General features: G+C 33.0%; 3 protein-coding genes across 3 annotated transcripts; all 3 read right to left on the reverse strand.

The window, feature by feature from the left end:
• Window positions 1-461: 461 nt before the first annotated feature.
• On the reverse strand, window positions 462-4,417 carry LOC130614760 (39S ribosomal protein L38, mitochondrial-like). Its single transcript, XM_057436209.1, has 7 exons — window positions 4,067-4,417; window positions 3,714-3,869; window positions 2,864-3,057; window positions 2,377-2,498; window positions 2,029-2,187; window positions 1,755-1,879; window positions 462-1,563 (listed from the first exon to the last, which is right to left on the reverse strand). The coding sequence occupies exons 1-7, from the start codon at window positions 4,242-4,244 to the stop codon at window positions 1,457-1,459; spliced, it is 1,041 nt and encodes a 346-aa protein (XP_057292192.1). The 5' UTR covers window positions 4,245-4,417; the 3' UTR covers window positions 462-1,456.
• A 101-nt stretch (window positions 4,418-4,518) lies between these two features.
• LOC130614753 (ADAM 17-like protease) lies at window positions 4,519-7,595 on the reverse strand. Its single transcript, XM_057436201.1, has 2 exons — window positions 6,757-7,595; window positions 4,519-6,662 (listed from the first exon to the last, which is right to left on the reverse strand). The coding sequence occupies exons 1-2, from the start codon at window positions 7,539-7,541 to the stop codon at window positions 5,423-5,425; spliced, it is 2,025 nt and encodes a 674-aa protein (XP_057292184.1). The 5' UTR covers window positions 7,542-7,595; the 3' UTR covers window positions 4,519-5,422.
• Window positions 7,596-7,972: 377 nt separating this feature from the next.
• Window positions 7,973-12,649, reverse strand: LOC130614752 (ADAM 17-like protease). The gene is made up of 2 exons (XM_057436200.1): window positions 11,798-12,649; window positions 7,973-10,582 (listed from the first exon to the last, which is right to left on the reverse strand). Exons 1-2 carry the CDS (start codon window positions 12,616-12,618, stop codon window positions 9,274-9,276), a joined length of 2,130 nt encoding a protein of 709 aa, XP_057292183.1. The 5' UTR covers window positions 12,619-12,649; the 3' UTR covers window positions 7,973-9,273.
• Between the last annotated feature and the right edge of the window lie 8,210 nt (window positions 12,650-20,859).

The following is a 20,859-nucleotide window of genomic DNA, read 5'->3' on the forward strand; positions in this document are numbered from 1 at the left end:
TCGTATGTTGCAACAATAAAAATAATTTCAGGTTTGATTTATCCCAGAAATTGTTTCGGCGACTTACCTCCTAATCTACAGCTCAAAAATTCGAGTTTAGCACTAATTGTGCTTCATGCAGATATTTTGACGGCTTTTGATGTTGCACTATGCAATGCAAAGCTGGTCCCATTACCTTTCACTGTGGCGATATTAAAGAAGGCATCGCCTTTAAGAAAAAGTCATGTTCAATATACTTTATTTGTTAACTGTGCCAAATTTTGTCGAAAACAAATACCAATTTTGGCCTGAAATGTCATTTAGATGACTCACCAGTACTTAGGGATTTTGGGTACGAAGTTTAAATATGTGACGTTGCAAATGACCATTTTGGACAGGGTTAGTTTGTTATACCAAATACTATCCTCCTCTCAGAGGAACATGAAATCCCAGGGTCGATTTTTCTCAAAAAATGCTCCAAAAGAAAAAACGACGGTTTTAAAGAATTTCCTACACCTTCGGGCGCGGAAATTCAATAAAAGTTTATGCCGAATGTGACGCCTCGGTTGCCACAGGCGTTTCTCAATTAAATACCGTATTTCCTCTATGACATATACAACGATATCCATATGCTGCAGGTTTAATTTTTTCTCCCCAAGTTTTATTTGCAAAATATATATGGTTCTTTTTTTTTTTACAAAACGAGATCGTCCAACAACCAATTTTCTGTGACCTATGAAACGACTTCAAAACCTCCAGAATTTAATAAGCCCTCCGGAGGCTAAAAAGAGGAATTACGGTATAAAAATTGATTTTATTTTTCCTGACTCTTGAGTTAAATTGATATTAATTTCCAGACATTTAACAAACAAGAAACCTGATTAAATAATTTCGAAACATATTTTCCTCTTGTTGCTACTCTTTATATATAAATTGTTAAAACCATATCTAAAAATTATTGTAATTTTTTTCTAAAATTACTTTCTAGGCATTTTTCAGACTAGTGAGGCAAACCCAGACTATTACCAGACTTTACTGTAATTCCAGATATTCTTAGCAGGCATGGTAACCCAGAACATAAGCCCCAGTTTTATTTGGCAATACGCTCCCCTCCCCCCCCCAAAAAAAAAAATGCCTACACTTTCCAGCTCCCATAGGATATAAAGACTTTCAGTTTACATTTTTATCTGAAATTGTTATATAAGAAGGATTATTTTTATTTTTATTTCAAATAGTTCTTTGTTTTCATATGATTTATTCCAAAATAGAGCATAAAGTTACTACGATGATAAATATAATTGGCAAAAAGTGACATATTGTGCAAATCACTATTTTGTTCAGTCAACTTTTTATTATATTTCTCCTAAACAAGTTTGTTACAAACTTTAAAGTTGTCTGACTGCTCGAATTGACAACGAAAGATTTATATCATCAAATGAGCAAATGAGCAAAAGCACTTTTCTTTTTTCTTGCATTGTTACATATTTCTGTATTTTAATTCGCTTAGTTTAATTTTTAACATTCTATCTTCTTCTTTAGGTTCGATGTATTCTTCCCAGTCAAATATGGGTTCTTCCTTCAAACCTAAAGATATAAAACAAACCATACTATCTTCTTACACATGTCGACTGCCCGTTTCATCCCAGTATTTACTGGTCTTCTTTTTCAAATAGGAAATCTCTTCGCCTTACTATCTCTCCTTTTTATTTCTATTTTTGATGATAAGCAAATCTATGAAGCTTCTTGGGCTTATCAAGGTAACATTCGACACTCACCTAACTTGTGAAACGATTGCGTCACACTCTCATCCCACTCAAGCTGACACCAAGCATACGAGATTGGAACAACACGAGTTGATGAACAGAAAGTGGGGGTAGAAAATGTTCTTCCACACAGTGAACTAAAAAAAAAACGTTCAGAGAAATGTCAAGACCTTTTGCAAATTCAAATTGATGTCTATTGCACCTTTAAAACTTTCTGCTTTTAACTGCTTAAGTTTTAAAGTTTTCTTCAAAATTATACAAAATTTCCCAATATCAGAATACTCACCTTTCATTGGTTGGTTTTATATCGCTCGTGTTTATCGCGTCCTCTTGTTCGTACAATACAAAAGCAACTCGGTGGAAACCAGTCCCCTTCCAAGGAAGAGGAGGAAGGTAGTTGTAAACGGTTTCACCGTTGGAGATATCATTCCCTTTGATGTTGCAACTGAAGAAGAAAATAATGTAAAATACAGACATTAAAAAAAGAACATTGTGGCTATCACACGCGCAAATTCTAATCCAGCTTAACTTTGTGTGGAGATGACATCTTTTGTTCAAGTATACTGACGACAATAAACGTTTAGATGAGTTTTAAGTAATCCCAGGACACTGTATTATTTTGTAAACAACTTACACCATCCAATGAACAATTTCTTTTGTCGAATCAAGTGGATGACCGTCTAAGTTTGACAATATTAACGAATACAGTGAATTGTCTTCTGCTTCGTATGATATCGAAGTTGGTGCTTGCAGTAACTAAAAATAACAACACGTAGTATTAGACATCTTCGTGTATGGTATAAGATACCTTCGTGTATGATACGAGATAGCTTCGTATATAATATAAGATGCCTTTGTGTATAGTATAAGATACATTCGTATATAATACGAGATACTTTCGTATATGGTATGAGATACCATATGGTATGAGATACCTTCTTATATAGTATAACATACCTTCGTATAGGATACGAGATACCTTCGTATATGGTATGAGATACCTTCGTATATGGTATAAGACATCTTCGTATATGGTATAAGACATCTTCGTATATGGCATGAAATACATTCTTATATGGTATGAGATACCTTCGTATACAGTATCAAATACAACTATGTACCTTCTTAGGCTCGATAATATTTCCTCTGTGTATTTTCACATCATTGAACGCCACATCAAGCCATACTTTTGCTACAACATCGTCGTTATTAAACAGATCTCGATTTAGCCCATAGAATTTTGATAGGTTATTCAAATCAAATAGTCCAAATTCCTTACGCCATTCTTTGTCAATATCTTCAAGTGAAACCATCACTAAAAATAAAACTTCTTCAAACAAAAATAGTATACCGCCCTAGTAAGACTTTATATGCCCTAACAAAAATATTTCCTCACCCAAAATATTATTCGCCTTCCACGTCTAACAAAAATATATATGTCTATAAATTGAAAGAGTCCGAAAGTTCAAAACCGATTCCAGGACTGACTAACACACAAGTTTATATAAATTATTTACGGCAGGGTGGTCACAAATTTAAAACATTAAGAGATTTTGGGAGAATTTACATATTGGGGTTAGATTTTAAAGGAAAATATTAAAAAAACTATTTCATAATTTAGGAGATTTTTTAAAATTTTTAAGGAAATAAACAGTTATCAATGATCAAGCCTTTTTATTTGGATGTGAGAGAGGCTGTTCGTCTTGAATTGCAGTCTAAAATATGATTTAGAAGTCCTGTGTCAAAAATGAACATCTGTTCATTTTTCATCACATGAAACGTAAAAATAAAATTAATGATTTTAGGAGCTTTTTGTAGGAATCGATATTTTGGATTCAAATTTTAAGTTTGAGATTTTCGAAGGGGCTTCATTTTTAGGTCATTTAGGAGATTTTAGAAGACGTAGCCACCCTGTATGAGTAGTGAATTTAGGAGTTCTAAATTGAACACCAAATGATAAACAAAACATACATTGTCTATTTCTTGAAAGTTTTTCTAGTTCCGGATCACTTCTGGATTTTTGTAGTTCAGCAAGCCGCCGCCGCCATTCACGTCTTGATAGCCTACCTTTAGGATTGGGTAGTTTAAACTCTGGTGGACGGACAGCAAACTGTGGATTCTTCTCATCTAAAAAGAACCGTAGAGGTTTTACCTGTTTCGTGATCTGATTACGGAAGAACTACATTCAAAAATATACAGGGATCATAAAAAACTCAAAAAGTGTGTAGGAAAAGCAACGGTAATTAAATGTTGTGGCTAAAGTTTAATTTATTAGCTATGGGACATAGTTAAACATCAAGGATCATTTCGGTCATGTTACTTACCTAGTGAAGTATCTACTGGTAATGGTTTGAAACCCCATCGATAATAAAGGTGAGCTGGCTCCGTTGGTTTCTTTCTGATAAAGCGTTGTGATATCAAACAGACTTTCTCTGTGCAAGCCTTACTATTTGAAAGTAGGATACCAAATGTTGATGGAAAGTATCTTGTGCATTTTTTCATTGTAAGGTTTAGTACACTATACTGTAATCACTAAGTGCATTTACAATTTAGATTAAGTACCTGTTGTGTCGGGAGTTTTAAAACACAACTGTTCAACTTACACCACTCTTCGTGCTGATTATAGTCAATGCACAATTTAAACATTCCGTCTCCTTAAAACACTTACTAGATGAACATTTTTTTGATTAGTATATCCAAAAGAATACGTAATAGACCACGCAAATAGGGTACGACATTCAGCTAGGAAACTCAAATCGTAATAATGTATACAATAAAAGCTAAAAGAAACAATTTGATAATTTGATGCATAAAAACGTTATAATTCGTTTAAATTTAAAATTAAAAAAAAACATACAAATAAGAGTTATTTGGATCATTGCACCGAAGCACAAACGGTTTCAGCATGAAATTCAACCTATAAAAATGGCAATGCACATTTTTTGCATATGTTTCTAGTTACAACTGTTATATGTTGAGGACTTACTTTACCTGAACTAAAAATTTCTGTAACTAAAAATACCTTTTAGTTATAGGAATCCGGAAGAGGCAAGAAAACAAGTGCGTTTTCACACAAATTTTTTCTGTTTTTAAAGTTCGAATGGAAAATGATAAAAAATTTAAAAAATTCTAGCGTAATGAAATTAAAGTATTTTAACAAAATTTCATCCCCATACGAAAGAATATATCAAGACCTTGCCAGATTGAACTTTGATTCGTTATCAAATTTTTTCGAGGCAGAATTATGGCATCTTATTACCAATTTTTCTCTGAAAATAATAAAAATAAAAAAAAGTTGTAACATCCAAATATATATATATATAAAAAATAACATATGAAAGATCTAAAAAATATAAATAAAACAAAATATTAAAACTTACAATTTAATTGAAAATTACTTGTTTAAATAAGAAAGACGAATAATTAAACTATTTACATGAAAAATCGAAACATTTTTTTCAAACTTATCTACGACATTACGAAATAACCCAAATAAATAAAAAGTGTATTTATAAGACACTGTTATAAATAGTGAATAGTGTGAAAAACAACTGAAAAAATTTCTATAATTCTAGAAAAGACTGTGACAATTATTTTAACTAAAAAAAGTGAAAAACATCATATTTTATACAACAATTTAGCTTCATCTAGATACAGTTGACAATTTATCATAAATACGTTTATGAAGATATGTGGTAATGCGATCTCAACCTTAACTTGTTTAGGTTATGATATGCTTTGTTTTTACTTGATTTTGATGTCTCTTTCATTAAATAAGGATTAAATGGGTATGACCAAGACATCATTTCTTTGTCCAACCTGTCCTGCTTTTTATCCAAATAATGGACAATACAACTGGCTGGAATCCACAATATCAAAGAAAACACCAGAACCGTCCCTACAATATTGGCTTGCAAAAAGCGCTTAAATTTACTAAATGTAAAACTATGCAACAAGTCCTGAAATTCATCCTCTACATTTTGTTGTGTTTTTACACACGTACCATTCACACATTGCCCCGGGTTTTCTTTTTCAACTAAACAAGACACACCATCATTTTCATTCATTTTTCTACCATAACGAAGTAATGGCACACAATTGTTCTCACTATTTTTACAACATACTCTGCAAGCATCATGTTGATGCGGACAGGGGCATGATCGGGTACCATTTTGGACACATAAAGACATGCAAGTACCATTTATGCAGTTACCTTTACTTACTCCACACTGCTCTTCATTGTTTAATTTTGTTGCAAGGGGACAATGCATGGAACTGCCATTGCATTTAGTTTCTCCTGAACACTCCAGTCTAAATTCCTTTTGACAAATTGTTGTTTTTGGAGCATACTGACAATCTAAACAGCAGGCATGGTTTGAATCACTACAAACAGCATTCTTCTTAAGCCGACAATCTTTTGTGCAACAACTATCTTCTTTGTATCCTGCATCACATTGCTCTCCTTTTTCAAGAAAAAAATTTCCACAATACTGATCACTTTCAGCAGTAAAACACAACCTCTTTTTTTGTCTCAGAGTGTTAGCAATCTGTTTAATACTATTGGCAGAAAATTTTAATTTATTGGCATCATCTGTACCTACTGTGGGGCACATTATGTATTTGTCTTTAGGATCTGATGAACAAGAGTCTGGATCATGGTCTGCTCCAAGATTGTGACCGATTTCGTGAGCTACAACTAAAACCACCTCTGTATTAAGCAAGCGTCGCCCATAAAACGTATCTGTGCTGATCGCACAATTTCCATGGCTGGAACAAACGCTGCCAATTTTTGCCATTCCCACAACTCCTTTATCAAATTGGTGATGGGTAAATAAATGAGCGAGACAATACTTGCTCCAGTTAGCAACAATGAGTGTATTGAGTAAATCGTTTCCGTTCCAGCTAATGTCCTTGTTATATCTAATACAAATAATAATCAATAAAATAATATACCAGATACAAATATATAATAAAGAAATTTGGGAAAAATAAAAAACAAAATAAAATGTTATACCCTGTCTCACTGTAGTTTGTATGCACAATTGTTTTTGCAACTTTAAAGCCAATCTTAATTTCAATACCAGGCCAGTCTGTCTGTTGGTAGATTAGATTGACACGCGCAAGTATACTAATCATGTAGTGTATAGCCACAGTTTCTCTACCACGCCCAACCTCTTTAAAAAACACATGATCACCAATCAAAATAATACTACACATGTTCTTTATAAAATCTTCAGCACTTCTTTTGACTCTGTTATCTTCCTCATGGTTTCTTAAATGGTGCATTTTAAAGTTATGCTCCTTGTGTGTTAAATTCCAATATATGTCTGAAACTTTGTAAATAATCATATCATGGAAAGAATTTTTATCATCATGTCTCCACATTGGTTCAATAACAAAAGTATCGTTATCTGTATTAATAGTAGCAGTAACCATGCCATCATCAATATGTACCACTGAGTTTGAATACTCATGGTCTTTCAAGTAGCCTTTATAATGGCTATTTCGGTCAATATGCACAATTGTCTGCTTGCCATATTTGTCAATTGCTACCGATTCAAATGACGGTGAAAAAATCTCTGAATGAGGAAAAAGTTTCAAACGGAAAGTTCTACCATGACTTTGAAAAGATAAATGTCTTTCATGGTGATTGTTAATATCTCGACGTATAATGTTATGTTTTAAATCGTCTTTTTTTAATCCCTCATAATATCTTAGTATTTGGGTTAGAGCTTCACTGTCATTGGAATCGACAACAAAAGCATGACTGAAAAGATGCAAGTAAATCAACCATATCATTTCATCATATGCTAGCTAAGCATGTACCTATGAGATGAAAATAATAGTGGTATAATCTTTTATAAAAGCTGAATAATGTGGCAGAAGTCATGGTCTCCTATGACATTTTTATGATAACGACACAAACATTGAGCTAAAAATTTAGTTTGTGCATTCCAGTGAAGATTATTACATCCTTATAAATGCTAAAGTTTAAATAAAAAAAGCACACTAAAAAGTTGAAAAGTGACAGTAAGGTAGCTGTCACAAATTAAAATAAAAACATATTTTGAACAAGGTTTATTTGAAATCTTGACCATTATATCTTACTGTTTGTAAGGAACAATTGTAAATGGAAGGTTTACAGATCAAATACACAATGCAGGATCTCACGATACAACAGAAATAAACAATATTATAGATATGTAATAATTCTTGAAAGGAAAAGAATGTTTTCGACAACAGAAGATGGTATTATAACAAATGCTTGTACATGAGTGCAAGGGTAAATTTTATTTCAGCTAAACACTTCTGTTTTATATCTCCTATAATTAGAAAATTTTCACTCATAGCAAAACACAACACAGGCAAATTACTATACTTGTCCATACAACAACATCTTTGTGAATTGTTAGTGGTATAAAATTGAATCCTGGTGACATTTGAATAAAAGTTAGAAAACATATTTTTTAGGCCTAACCCCATTAGATTGAAAGTTCACACATTTAAATGTATTCATATAATTAAAAGCTTCATATCTGAATATAGAATGACACATAATAAGGACATAAGAAAATAACCAACTATAAATAAATATTACCATATACATACTACATTTCATAGCTATATTTCTTTTACTATGCTACGCAAATAAAAAAAACAAATCATATCCATACTTTATATACTTTAATTTTGTAAATACAGCAATTAAAAATGAAATCACATTTCTGTTGTTAATACAAAATCAGGAAGAACAGACAAGCACACACAATCTTTGTGGATATTATGCAGTTAAAACTCAACTTCTTTTGAGGCACTCAAATTAAAAACGAATATGTTAACCACTCATCGTAAATACTTAATTAAGTACCTGTGGGCTTACTTCCAAAATTAATTTTGAGGTTGGAGCTTATTGGAAAGAAGGGCTTATTAGAGGGTGGCTTAATAAATTGACAACATGTATATCCAAATATTATTTAACAACACAAAGTAACAAGGTATTAAAAACAAAATTAAATCCCTTATCATCATTATCATTCACCTCATCATCATTCTCGGTTTAACACCCATTCCCCATGCTAGCATCGATTGGATAGAGTAGCTAGGGCAGTTACCGGCATTAAAATTTATTAGGTGTACTGGATTCAACTTAGTTAAACCCCATAGGAGTTTATTTATTAGGATTAATCAAGCATTTATTGTGTCTCCTAGCGAACAGTATTTTCTACTGAACAGCATCATGCTAAAGTTTGATATAATTTGTTTACACTATAAAAAATGCTAGCATGTGCAAAATCAAAAGAAAAATTTTTCTAGAATATTTTATGGCAGAGCATGTCTCAAACAGATTCAAAGTCAAATACATTTTTAAGGGATTAATAAGTACAGCTGTCAGTAAAATACGAAAACAGGAAAAAATTAAAATTAGCATTTAAAATTCTCATGATTAAAAAAGCGAAAACAAAAATTCCAGCTATATAGTACTTCACACCATATGGTGGGCTTTGATTTATTATGTTTTTCATTTTTAATACTAAGATGATATATGATATTGTGTCCTTAAAGGCTTTTGTGCTCTTCCTTTCTGGAAAAGTGCTTTAAACTTTGCAGGAGTTGTTTTCATTAATTGTCTACTAAATGGATTCAACCACTTTGTCATTTCCTTGTCTTCTTCTTCTTGTTTTTTGTCTAAATAGTTTACAACGCATGATGCTGGTATCCAAATCATTAGAGAAAATACTAAAATCGTGCCCACAATATTAGCTTCCATGAATCGTGCAAATTTGCTAAAGGTAAAATCTTTAAGTAAATCTTTAAATTCATCCTTAACATTCTGTTGAGATGTTTTACAAATTCCTCTAACACACTGACCCTGTCCCTGAGCCAGAAAACATGGTATACCATCATTTTCTTTTGTTTCACCTCCATTTTTTACCAATGGTTTACAGTCACTTTTTTCAGTGTCTTTACAACATATTTTGCACGCATCCCCACCTGCCTGACACAAGCATGAGAGTTTGTTGCTTTGAGCGCATAAAGAAGTACAATTGCCATTAACACAATTTCCCTTGCTAAGTCCACAATCCTCTCTATTAGTAAGTTTGGGAGCCTCAGGGCAATCTTTTGAATGACCTGTACATTTAGTTTCACCTATACACTCCAATTTGAATTCTCCACGACAGAGCTTTTGGTTATTCGAAAACATGCAGTTGGTGCAACAGCCATGATTGGAATCGCTACATTGTGCGTTTTTTTGGAATGTACAACTTGATGTACAGCATTTGTCTTTTGTGATCCCAGGATCACAATCCTCACCTTCTTCAACAACATAATTTCCACAATAGCTATCCACAGGATCTGTAAAACAATTGTTCTTTTTCGCCTTTAAAACTTCAGCAATCTGATGCTTGCTACAGGGTGAAAATTTAAAATTGTTTGGCTGATCTCCAGAAACAGAAGTTGCATACATAATATACTTCCCTCCAGATGATTTCGAACAACTTGCAGGGTCATGGTTGGCACCAAAATTATGACCAAGTTCATGAGCTGTTACTAAATCGGCTTCGGTCGTTAGCAACCTTCGCCCCCAATTGGTTCCACTGGTAAGCCCGCAATTAAGATAGCGCAATCCAATTAGATCCGCATGTGTTGGTGTACATATACCACCCACCTGTTCAGATAAAGGACTTCCAACATAAGCTAATCCAATCACTCCTCGATCAAAATCTTGATGGGTAAACAGATGAGCTAGGCAAGTAGCACTCCATTTTTCACGACTAAATTCAGTGAGCAACGCATCCACATTCCACGGACCAGCCTTTTCTTTGTTATAGAGGTGCTTCCTACATTAAAAAAGGTAACAATAATGCAAAGATGTCCATGCCTGCACACATACAAAAAAAATAAAAATTTAGGTACCACTTCTTAATTTTACTATTTATTCTTGAGTGAATACTTTTTTGTTGATTTTTGGCCAGCAGAAACTTAATCATTTAGTTTTATTAATCAAGCATATTTAGACCTTACCAGGAAGGAAAGCGATGCCACGCAGTCATTTGCACAGTATAATTAATTTAAGAATATTTTAGAAAGAAATTTATGGGATGCGGTGCTGTTCGGTAGCATTTTTTTTCCACTTCTGTCCTAATTTTTTTTATCCTGGAGACAAGTGGGGGAGGTTTAAACCCCAAACAGAAGAGCGGAGTGTCTGAGCTAGCTACTCTCTCAGTCTTAATTTCCTTATCTCTGATAGCCAAAAATAATGTTAAATGAAAATAACTTTTATATGATGTAGGACTTATATTATAGAGCCTAAAAAGTTAATTAACAAGTCGTCTAAAGAATTTCAGATTTAATTATGCTGCATAAATTATGATGTCATATTTAAGTAATAGTTAATTTTGAAATTTTCTGTCATCAGTAATTTTAGAGTTGTTAAGGGATATGTATTCAAATTTTATCAATGCATAGATATTATAAAGGTGAATTGATTAACATAAATCTTTTTGACAAAATGAGAATCGTTTGCTTGTCCCAGGCCTTCTAATTTTTTGCTGATGACCCCATAATTTAGGATCTGCACGTTGGTTTGCAATAAAATTTTCTGGGTAAGCTTGTATAGGGCCTATATATTTACTTAAATTTTTTACAAAATTATATTAGAACAAAAATGTGAGTCCATAAAAAAAAACAGTTTCACTTGCCGAACTAGACATAAAACCTACATCCATAGCTTAAACAAACTTTTATGTTATAAGAATATGTTATAAGAACTAAACCAAAATTTTCTCCTTAAAAGATTATTGTGAGGATTTATTCTCCAGATGTTAGTAAAACAAATAAACCAAAATCAAGAATCTCTGTTCTTTTTTTCTTTCAGCTCTTCCACTTTTTACATGTTTTTTTTTTATGAAAGCTCTTTTGCCATGGAAAAGCTGTCCTGGTTGTAAAACCATTAGATTCTAGCAGTCACATGGGTGTATATAACAACTCACTACGCAATTGAGCAATGAACGCCTCTATATATCTTAAATAAATAAAACTGATGGATTACTTACTGGTCGCTACTAAACGATTCATGAATTATTGTTTTTTGGACTTGAAAGCCAATGTTTCGACCAACCCCAGGCCAATCTGTGTTTTTGTATATATTATTAACACGAGCTATAACTTGAAGCATATAATTTACAGCGAGAGGGATTTTTCCACCTCCTATTGTTCTGAAAAATGTGTAGTCACCTACAAGTGTTAAGCTACATATGTTTTTATGCATTGAAGTTACAGCTCTTTTTGATCTGCCTTGGTGAAAAATGTCTTTTTGCACATCGTGATGAGAGAAACGATTGTAGTGTGTACCACATGTCTTTGTCTCATTTGCATGTGTCAAATTCCAATGAATGTCTGAAACTTTGTAAATAATCATATCATGGGAAGGATTTTTGTCAACATGTCTCCACATTGGTTCAATAACAAAAGTAGCATTATTTGTATTAATGGTAGCAGTGACCATGCCATCTTCAACATGTACCACTGCACTAGAATACTCATGGTTTTTCAAGTGACCTTTATAAAAAGTGTCTTTGTCAACATAGAAGGGGTGCTCATTGCCATCTTTATCAATTGAAATTGCTTCAAATGATGGAGAAAAAATCTTGTGGGAAGGAATAAGTTCAACATCAAACTTTTCACCATGGCTTTTAAATGCAATATGACGAATATGAGTTTCTGAAATACTTCTTCTCGTAATACGATGAGTAATGTCATTCTTATTCAGCGTTTCAAAATAAGACAGTGTTTCGGTTAGAGATCTGCTATAACTTGCTCCAGCATTTAAATGAAGTTGAATCAAACCATACACAAAGCAGTATATCCAATTCATTTTTAGGTGCCCTAACAATAATAACAAGAAAGTTTAACTCTAACATACATATATTGTAGGATGTTGTTTTTCTTTAATCAAATACTCTCTTCACCTTTTGTGTTTTTTAAAAAAGTTTATACCCTACTTCTATGTTATGGTTGTAAATAAGTTACTATTATTTGATCAAGGCAATTTTGTTCATTTTTACAGTGGTCATTTTATGATAAGGTCAATTTATTTATTTTTCAGTTTATTATAGCAAAGTAGCAATTATAGAACATCTTAAATTTAGAAAAAATATTATTCAAACTTACGAGAACACCAGCGTTATTAAGACTGTACGTTAAACTCTATTAGAAATAAGGTGAGTAGAACATGTTCAAAAAACAGAGGCAAGGATGTGAACATTCCAAAAATGCCAAATTCGATCTTTCAGCTATACCTTAATATCTCCTTGATTTCCATCATCAGACAAGAAAAGTAACACTAATCCCAGAAAGATATGTGATAACAAAGTAACAAGCGCAATATTTTACTACTACTTTACTACTTTTTGGACTCAAAATTTGTAATTACAATCTAATAATTATATAGTCATAATTTGATTAGTAATTTATGGGAAAACCACATTGTAATATTGATTTTAGGTGAATTTTATTCAAATTAATTTGTTTAGGATTTTTAATAAATTAATTTTTGTCATTAAAGACAAACCCATATATATCTCATAGTGTACACAAACTGCAAGAATTGAAACTTCACTACAAAATTTTGTTATTCTATTTTTTAAATATGTACAATAAGAAACGAAAATTTTTGGACAGAAAAACTTCTGGATTTTTTTTTGTCCAAAAATTTTCCTGTCTGAAATTTGGGTCTGCCGAAGGTTTTTTGGCCAAAAATTTTGGTTTTCCTAATTTTTTTTAAAAAAAATTAATGCATAGAAATTACTGTAGTTTTTGAATTATTTTCGTTATTTTCACATTTGGCTAAGGGTCTATATATAAAGTTGGATACTGAAGACCATTTTTTAGATCTTGATTGAATATAAGTACAATATAAATGCCTCTAGCCTTCTTTTGTGTGATTTTCCCTAATCATTACTTTTGAAATTTGTTTAAAATTCGTTCAAAATACTTACCCATACATTTTTTTAAACTAAACATTTATAAACTTCATACACATTTTTAGATATTTACAAACATAATCCAGAATCCTTGAATGAACACTCAACACCATTCAAGGTTTATCACAAACGCTTTTTTGTTGGTTAGATATTTTATTTTGTAGGTCCACATCAGCTCATGCTGACTCTTATTGTACAACCTATTTTATCAAATAAATTAGTAGCAGTAGTCGTGGTAGCATAACAATCCATGGTAAATTTTATGATTATATGGGTATTTATACAAGTAATAATAATTTCCTTTTCTGGTATAGCCAGGAGACCCAGCATAGTTTTTCTTATCACCAGGAAATCAGACATGTTTGTTATTAGAAAATCCTTTCTTCTTCTATGTTTTGAGCAAGACTGGTCTCACTCACTCACCCAAACAAACATGATAAATTCCCCTATTATGTAAGAGGGTAAGATGTGGCAATGCTGGCTTTATGCTCATTGGTTGATTTTGATTCAGGGTTTTCTCTGAGAAATTATTTTGTGTTAATTGGTGGATTTGATTTTTAGGGATTTGCTCTAACACATACTTTCGCATTTAAGCTTTAGTATGATACAAATATTCTTGAATAAAGCTTAGTTAACTCCACTATTTCTTGCCCAAAAGGGTTATATTACTAATTAAAATTAAAATTTAATTTAATTAAACAAAATAGATAAATAAATAAATGAAAATATAAATAAATATATAATTTTAAATGACTTGAGCATGAATAAGAAGAGTTGCTGTTCTGGTATGTAACTTGATTTATCTTAATACAACCAAAACCATATGTTCCATATGAAAATAATTGTTGGTAATGTTGTTACTTTTTGACTAATGTGCACTAAATAAAGCTGCTCTTTTCAACCCTTTGTTACCATGGTAGTGGTCAACAGAATTTACAAAACAGAATTTACATCTCATTTTTACTGCATGTCAAGAATTTGTCCTTGTTTCCTTGATCACCGAGCCAAAACTTGGATGAATATGTATTTTCCTTCAGAATACTTCAAACAAGGTTGTGATTCGCTCCAAAATTGTGGCCGATTTAATGTGCTGCTACTATATCTACCTTAACTGTTAACAGTCGTCGTCCCAATTGATTCCACTGTTAAGCTCACAATTAAGATTATGCTTTCCTAATGCATCTTGATACAATGATGTACACACACCCCAACGTAATCTTTTGAAGGACCTGCAATGTAGGCTAAGCCAATCACACCTTCATAAAAATCTTGATATGGGAATATATGGGCAAGTATCATGCCATTTTTCTGGACTTAACTCAGTAAGCAGTGAGTCTACATTCCAAATATCAAGCATCCTTAAGTTCTATCCGGATTTTCTACAAAAAAAATGTTGTACCTAGATTTTAGAAAAATAAATATATCTAAAAATATTTTTGTATCACATACAGCCAGAGAGATAATTGTGGTATCAGGCCTGGTCATGAATAAAATGACTGACGTGTGGTAGGTCACATTCCTAAAGTTGCAATGGCTTGTGACAAACACCATACTCCTGAGTTCTATTGAGGGGTGCAAAGAAAGATAGTAGGTGTGCAATTCCTTAAAAACTTCCCTGGAGGCAGCCCTCGAAATAATTTTTGGTGACTCCTCAGATAAAATGACTGCAACATTTCCAGTATGGTCGAACATATCTATAGCTCCATTCAGGGTTCTCATTTTGAGGTAAACGATCACGTTTCTACGTGTAGTATTGCCGTATAGCCCTATAAACTATTTGAACTTTGACAAAATAAATACAGTATTGTTTTATTTACTAGCAACATAACTCACGGTAAGATCATTAAAATAATTATGATAAACAAAAGATAAAAGGGCTTCCGATTTTCCGACAGGAAAAAGTGTTGTATAGCGCATACGCGTTAGCTTACATACTGTATCTTTCAGTTTTTACAATAAAAAAGGAATCTAAAAAAATTTTGTAAAACTTATAAACTTTATTAAATACACTTACTCTACACCAAAAAGGGAAAAAAACTTTTCTTCATTTGTATTATGAACCAACAAGTCTGCATTCAAGAATTATTTGAAGCATCATAATCATTCTCAAAAAAATCCATGACAATCTAATAGGTTACTTAAGATTGAGTCTTTGGCAATCTAATAAGTTACTTAACCGGTTACTTAACATATTAGATTTACTGACAATCTAATAGGTTACTTAAGATTGAGTCTTACTTAAGATTGAGTCTTTGAAACCACTCTCTGTATATCTAAGTAACACATCAGAAAAGATTAACAAAAAAATCACTGTGAAGGACAAACAGGATAACTGGATGGATATTACGAACATTCGAGAGCAGAGAAAAAAACGTGATGTTGACTCTTTGGAAATCATTAGTTATTCCCCACCTTGACTATTGTTCCCAGTTATGGTCTCCACTAATGAAAGGACAAATACAAGACATAGAAATGGTGCAAAGAACCTTTACTAGAAAAATCCTTGGAACTCAAGGTTTTTCGTACTGGGACGTACTAAAAAGATTGAATCTGTATTTGAATCTGTAAGAAGGGAACAGTATGCCATAATTTACATCTGGAAAGTGATTGAAAAAATAGTACCAAACTTTGGTCAGGAAACTGGTAAAGGAGGCATCACATGGTACACGAATGATCGTTTGGGTCGAAAATGTGTTGTTCCTGTAGTGAAGAAAGGGCCATTTTATAAGATTTGTTGTGCTAGCTTGGCTGTTCAAGGAGTACGATTGTTTAATGGTCTACCAAAAGCAATACGCAACCTATCTGATTGCAGCATAGACTCTTTTAAGTCGAAGTTGGATTGCTTTCTTGCTACTGTTCCTGATGAGCCACTGTTACCAAATTATGTTCAGTTTCGAAAGGCCAACACAAACAGCATCATTGACATGATGAGCATTGGACTCGCTGAGTTGGATTCGTGAAGATCTCACAAAATCTACTTCAAAGTATTCAAAGTAAGTATTACTTCAATATTGTTATAAATACTGCCAAAACTGTCAAAAATTGTACCAAAAATAAAGTGAAAAAAGGATGGTTTTGTTAAATAAAATCCATATTAGCGGGGGGGGGGGGGCATCTCTAGACGTGACGCCATAGATTAGCGTTTATAGCTGTCACACTCTGTGCAGGAGACCGGGGTTCGATTCCTCTTGACGGCAATTCAACATGGGTGAGTGAATTTTACCATAGTCCCGGGTTAGCCAAAGCCATGTGAGGGAAATTGGGAAGAGATGGCACACTGTGTGGGCCGTTGGGGATGTTGGCAGAGTTGTATCTAGTAGAGCATGGGCCCGAATTTGGTCTGCATAGCTCAAAATGAGCATTAATTGCTCTAGGACTCTCCATCCTAAGTCATGGCCCCTCCTGGAAAAAATAGACAGGGTAGCTATATCCCTTGATATTTGGCTTAGGTAAAGCTAGCCGTACCTAACAGCCGTACCTAAGCCGTACCTTAGCCGTACGTAACTACACTTTTCTTTTTAAGGTGAGGTAATGTATTTTAATGGAAAAAACTGAGCTAATCGTAGTGGTAAATTTGTTGTGTCACTGAATTTCTGTTTCTCAATCACCAATGAACCCGCAAAATACGAAAAAATGTTAACGAAACATCTTGCTCTTATAGAAACCAAACGGGGGAGAGCGCGGGAAGGTGATTCCCAAATCGACAAATTAAGTACGGCTGGCAATAAAAAGGTGGTTAGTACGAACGGTGAACTTCAATGCGACTTATCAAGTAAAGTAAAATAAAGGGGATAGGTAAGGAAAAGAGAGGAAAAATATGAAAATTATAAGACAACATATATTTTACGGTTGGGTCCTATCATATAAGAAACAACTTTAAAATATGTACAATAAAAACGAAATTAAGTTAAGTACGGCTAGCTAAAATAAGGTACGGCTGGACCATATTAAGGTACGGCTAGGTCCTATCGTATAAGAAACATCTTCAAATGCTACAAATGTTCCATAAAAACGAAATTAGGTTAGGTACGGCTAGCTAAAATAAGGTACGGCTGGAAAATATTAAGGTACGGCTGGGTCCTATCGTATAAGAAACATCTTCAAATGCTACAAATGTTCCATAAAAACGAAATTAGGTTAGGTACGGCTAGCTAAAATAAGGTACGGCTCGAAAATATTAAGGTACGGCTGGGTCCTATCGTATAAGAAACATCTTCAAATGCTACAAATGTTCCATAAAAACGAAATTAGGTTAGGTACGGCTAGCTAAAATAAGGTACGGCTGGAAAATATTAAGGTACGGCTGGGTCCTATCGTATAAGAAACATCTTCAAATGCTACAAATGTTCCATAAAAACGAAATTAGGTTAGGTACGGCTAGCTAAAATAAGGTACGGCTCGAAAATATTAAGGTACGGCTGGGTCCTATCGTATAAGAAACATCTTCAAATGCTACAAATGTTCCATAAAAACGAAATTAGGTTAGGTACGGCTAGCTAAAATAAGGTACGGCTGGAAAATATTAAGGTACGGCTGGGTCCTATCGTATAAGAAACATCTTCAAATGCTAAAATATGTACAATAAAAACGAAATTAAGTTAGGTACGGCTAGGTAAAATAAGGTACGGCTGGAAAAAATTAAGGTACGGCTGGGTCCTATCGTATAAGAAACATCTTCAAATGCTACAAATGTTCCATAAAAACGAAATTAGGTTAGGTACGGCTAGCTAAAATAAGGTACGCTGGACCATATTAAGGTACGGCTGGGTCTTATCGTATAAGAAACTTCTTTAAATGCTACAAATGTTTCATAAAAACGAAATTAGGTTAGGTACGGCTACCATTGATCAAAATTAAAGTACGGCTGCATATCTATTTAAAGTAAAATAAATTGTATAGCTGAAAATATAAAAAAAATATTACCTAAGAAACAAAATGTTTTAACAAATACGAACACGATAATATATAATTATATTTTAATAAATATCACTATCAGTGTCAGATTGATTGCTTACATTCTCTAACGTTTGCATTTCTAGGACCAAATCTGTAACAGATCTATCCGATCTTGATGCAATATATCGAAACGCTAACAACTGTAAAAGAAAGATGTCGATAAAATCAAAGGTCGTAAAGAGTGATTTAGAGGTAGCTGGGATAGATACAGGCCAGTTCTGTTTAAAGTCAGTCAGTGTGACTCTTAACCCAATTGCCAAACAATTCAAAAAAATACTGGGTAAGAACTTGGCCAGGGCTTCTTTCCTTGACGCTGCTAATGACATTCTCTCCATATTACTTCGATATTGTCGACTTCTGATGATAGTGGCGATGCTTTTATCGAAGGTTTCATCATTGACTGTTGCACAACAGTAAGAACGTATAAAGGACGCTTCAGAACAAATAAATTTCAAAACATGCTTACATATATTTTAAGAAAGTTGATATGAAATATCATTTTGTAAAAGACGTTGCATGTCTTTAACTACTTTGTTTGTTGCAATCTCCTTTACAAAAAGTGTTTCGTCTGATTCAACAAGGCACGAAAAATGCGAGCTGGGATGGCTGTCCAGCGTGATCAGCTTTAAGTATGAGAAACGGGACTCTAAAAAGGCTTTAATCTGTCGTAAACAACCATCCGTATTCTCCAAATCGATTGCAATCAAACATTGAGCTACCAAAAGCAATTGCCGAAACTTATATGGATAAATCAGGATGTTTCTCTTGTTCAGAAGACCGAATAGTACTTCGCAACAAATAGCATGTGTTTGATGAGATTGAGATGTTTCATTTTCCGATTTTTTCAATTTAACAATAGAAAATGTATCTTTTGGATAGATCCCTGTCCTTTGTAAATAAAGAACATTTGCAAAATGAATAAGTTTTACAAATGTCACACCTGAAATAGAAAATAAGAAGAAATTATATTTATGCTTTTCAAAAAACATCTCCTACTGCTTTAAATCATTTTACTAGAACGAACGTGTACGCATGTAAAGCCGTAAAACAACATAATGCATTTCTAGGTTAAAATTTAGAACAAGTTAAGAACAGTATCTTAGTAGGTAAGAACATTTGTCACAAAAATCAAAGAACCTGTGTTACCTGTTTCCTGACTTTAAAGAACGCTTCAAGAACACTTTTAGCCTTATAACCTCATTACATTTAAAAAGTTTAAAAACGCTACAAAATAGCAGTGAAGTAACAATAAAACTAACTTGAATTCAAAAACGTTTCATTGCCAATATTGTAAAATTTGACTTCGTTGATATCAATTAAAAGAACACCATATGGAAGTACAAGGAACACCAAGTCAGTCCTTAAGCTTTTCTTATCTTTTATTGCTGTCTTCGCCAACATCGATTCTAAGCTCTGGTTATCGAAATCAGTTGGTGAATTAAAAGCAAGAACGCAGCAAAATGACCCACGATGCCAGCATAATGTTGCATAATGTTGGCGAGAACAAATTTGAAACCTTGTCTTCATGAACTTGCTTTTCGATAACAGCTTTTTTTGTGTAGTACAATTGCGTGTAATGTTTTTTAAATGGAGAATCATCTGCCATTATGTATGATTGTTCCTCGGTCCCAACTTCTCGCTGCTTTTTCTTATCAGAATCAAAATCTCCGCATTCTCCTTCAATAAGGACAACTCATAACACGGGCTGACCACATTTGACAACATACCGAAAATACCAGGCGTGATTTTGCATGTTTAAACTAGTATGCCAAGAAGTGTACTTTATCTGAGCATAAAATATTTTTTAGGTGTTGAAAATAGAAAATAGTAGTGTATATTTTGCTCTTGTAATAGAAAAAAAGAGTGTGTGAGGAATGAAGTGACAGTTTTTTTTGTAAAAACCACCTAGACTTGGATTCTCTTGGTTATTATTTTTCATCTTATTTGTTAATGTGTTAGCGCATTCTCATTTTAATTCTGTCAAGAAATATTTCTTTATGTTTGTTGGTTGTTTTTAGAAAAATCAGTAAAATTTTGCCCTTGAGTATAGTTGTTATTTCGTTCTTATTTGTCAATAATTTTTAACCTTATTGTTCTTATAAAAAATTGTTTTTATAATAAGTGTATATGCTGAATTAAATCAGGACACAGTTAACACAATCAAAATTAAAAATCAA

The sequence above is a fragment of the Hydractinia symbiolongicarpus genome, chromosome 11 (assembly GCF_029227915.1).
Source record: "Hydractinia symbiolongicarpus strain clone_291-10 chromosome 11, HSymV2.1, whole genome shotgun sequence".
In the NCBI taxonomy this organism is placed as follows: domain Eukaryota; kingdom Metazoa; phylum Cnidaria; class Hydrozoa; order Anthoathecata; family Hydractiniidae; genus Hydractinia; species Hydractinia symbiolongicarpus.

Coding starts and splice junctions, on each gene's coding strand:
- LOC130614760 (XM_057436209.1), bottom strand. CDS start 4,244: ATGAAAAAATGCACAAGATACTTTCCATCAACATTTGGTATCCTACTT. Junction 3,058..3,713: donor ACTTTCAAGAAATAGACAAT/GTATGTTTTGTT, acceptor TTTTATTTTTAG/TGATGGTTTCACTTGAAGAT. Junction 1,564..1,754: donor GCAATCGTTTCACAAGTTAG/GTGAGTGTCGAA, acceptor TTATATCTTTAG/GTTTGAAGGAAGAACCCATA.
- LOC130614753 (XM_057436201.1), bottom strand. CDS start 7,541: ATGATATGGTTGATTTACTTGCATCTTTTCAGTCATGCTTTTGTTGTC. Junction 6,663..6,756: donor ACAAACTACAGTGAGACAGG/GTATAACATTTT, acceptor TATTTGTATTAG/ATATAACAAGGACATTAGCT.
- LOC130614752 (XM_057436200.1), bottom strand. CDS start 12,618: ATGAATTGGATATACTGCTTTGTGTATGGTTTGATTCAACTTCATTTA. Junction 10,583..11,797: donor GAATCGTTTAGTAGCGACCA/GTAAGTAATCCA, acceptor TTTTTAATGTAG/GAAGCACCTCTATAACAAAG.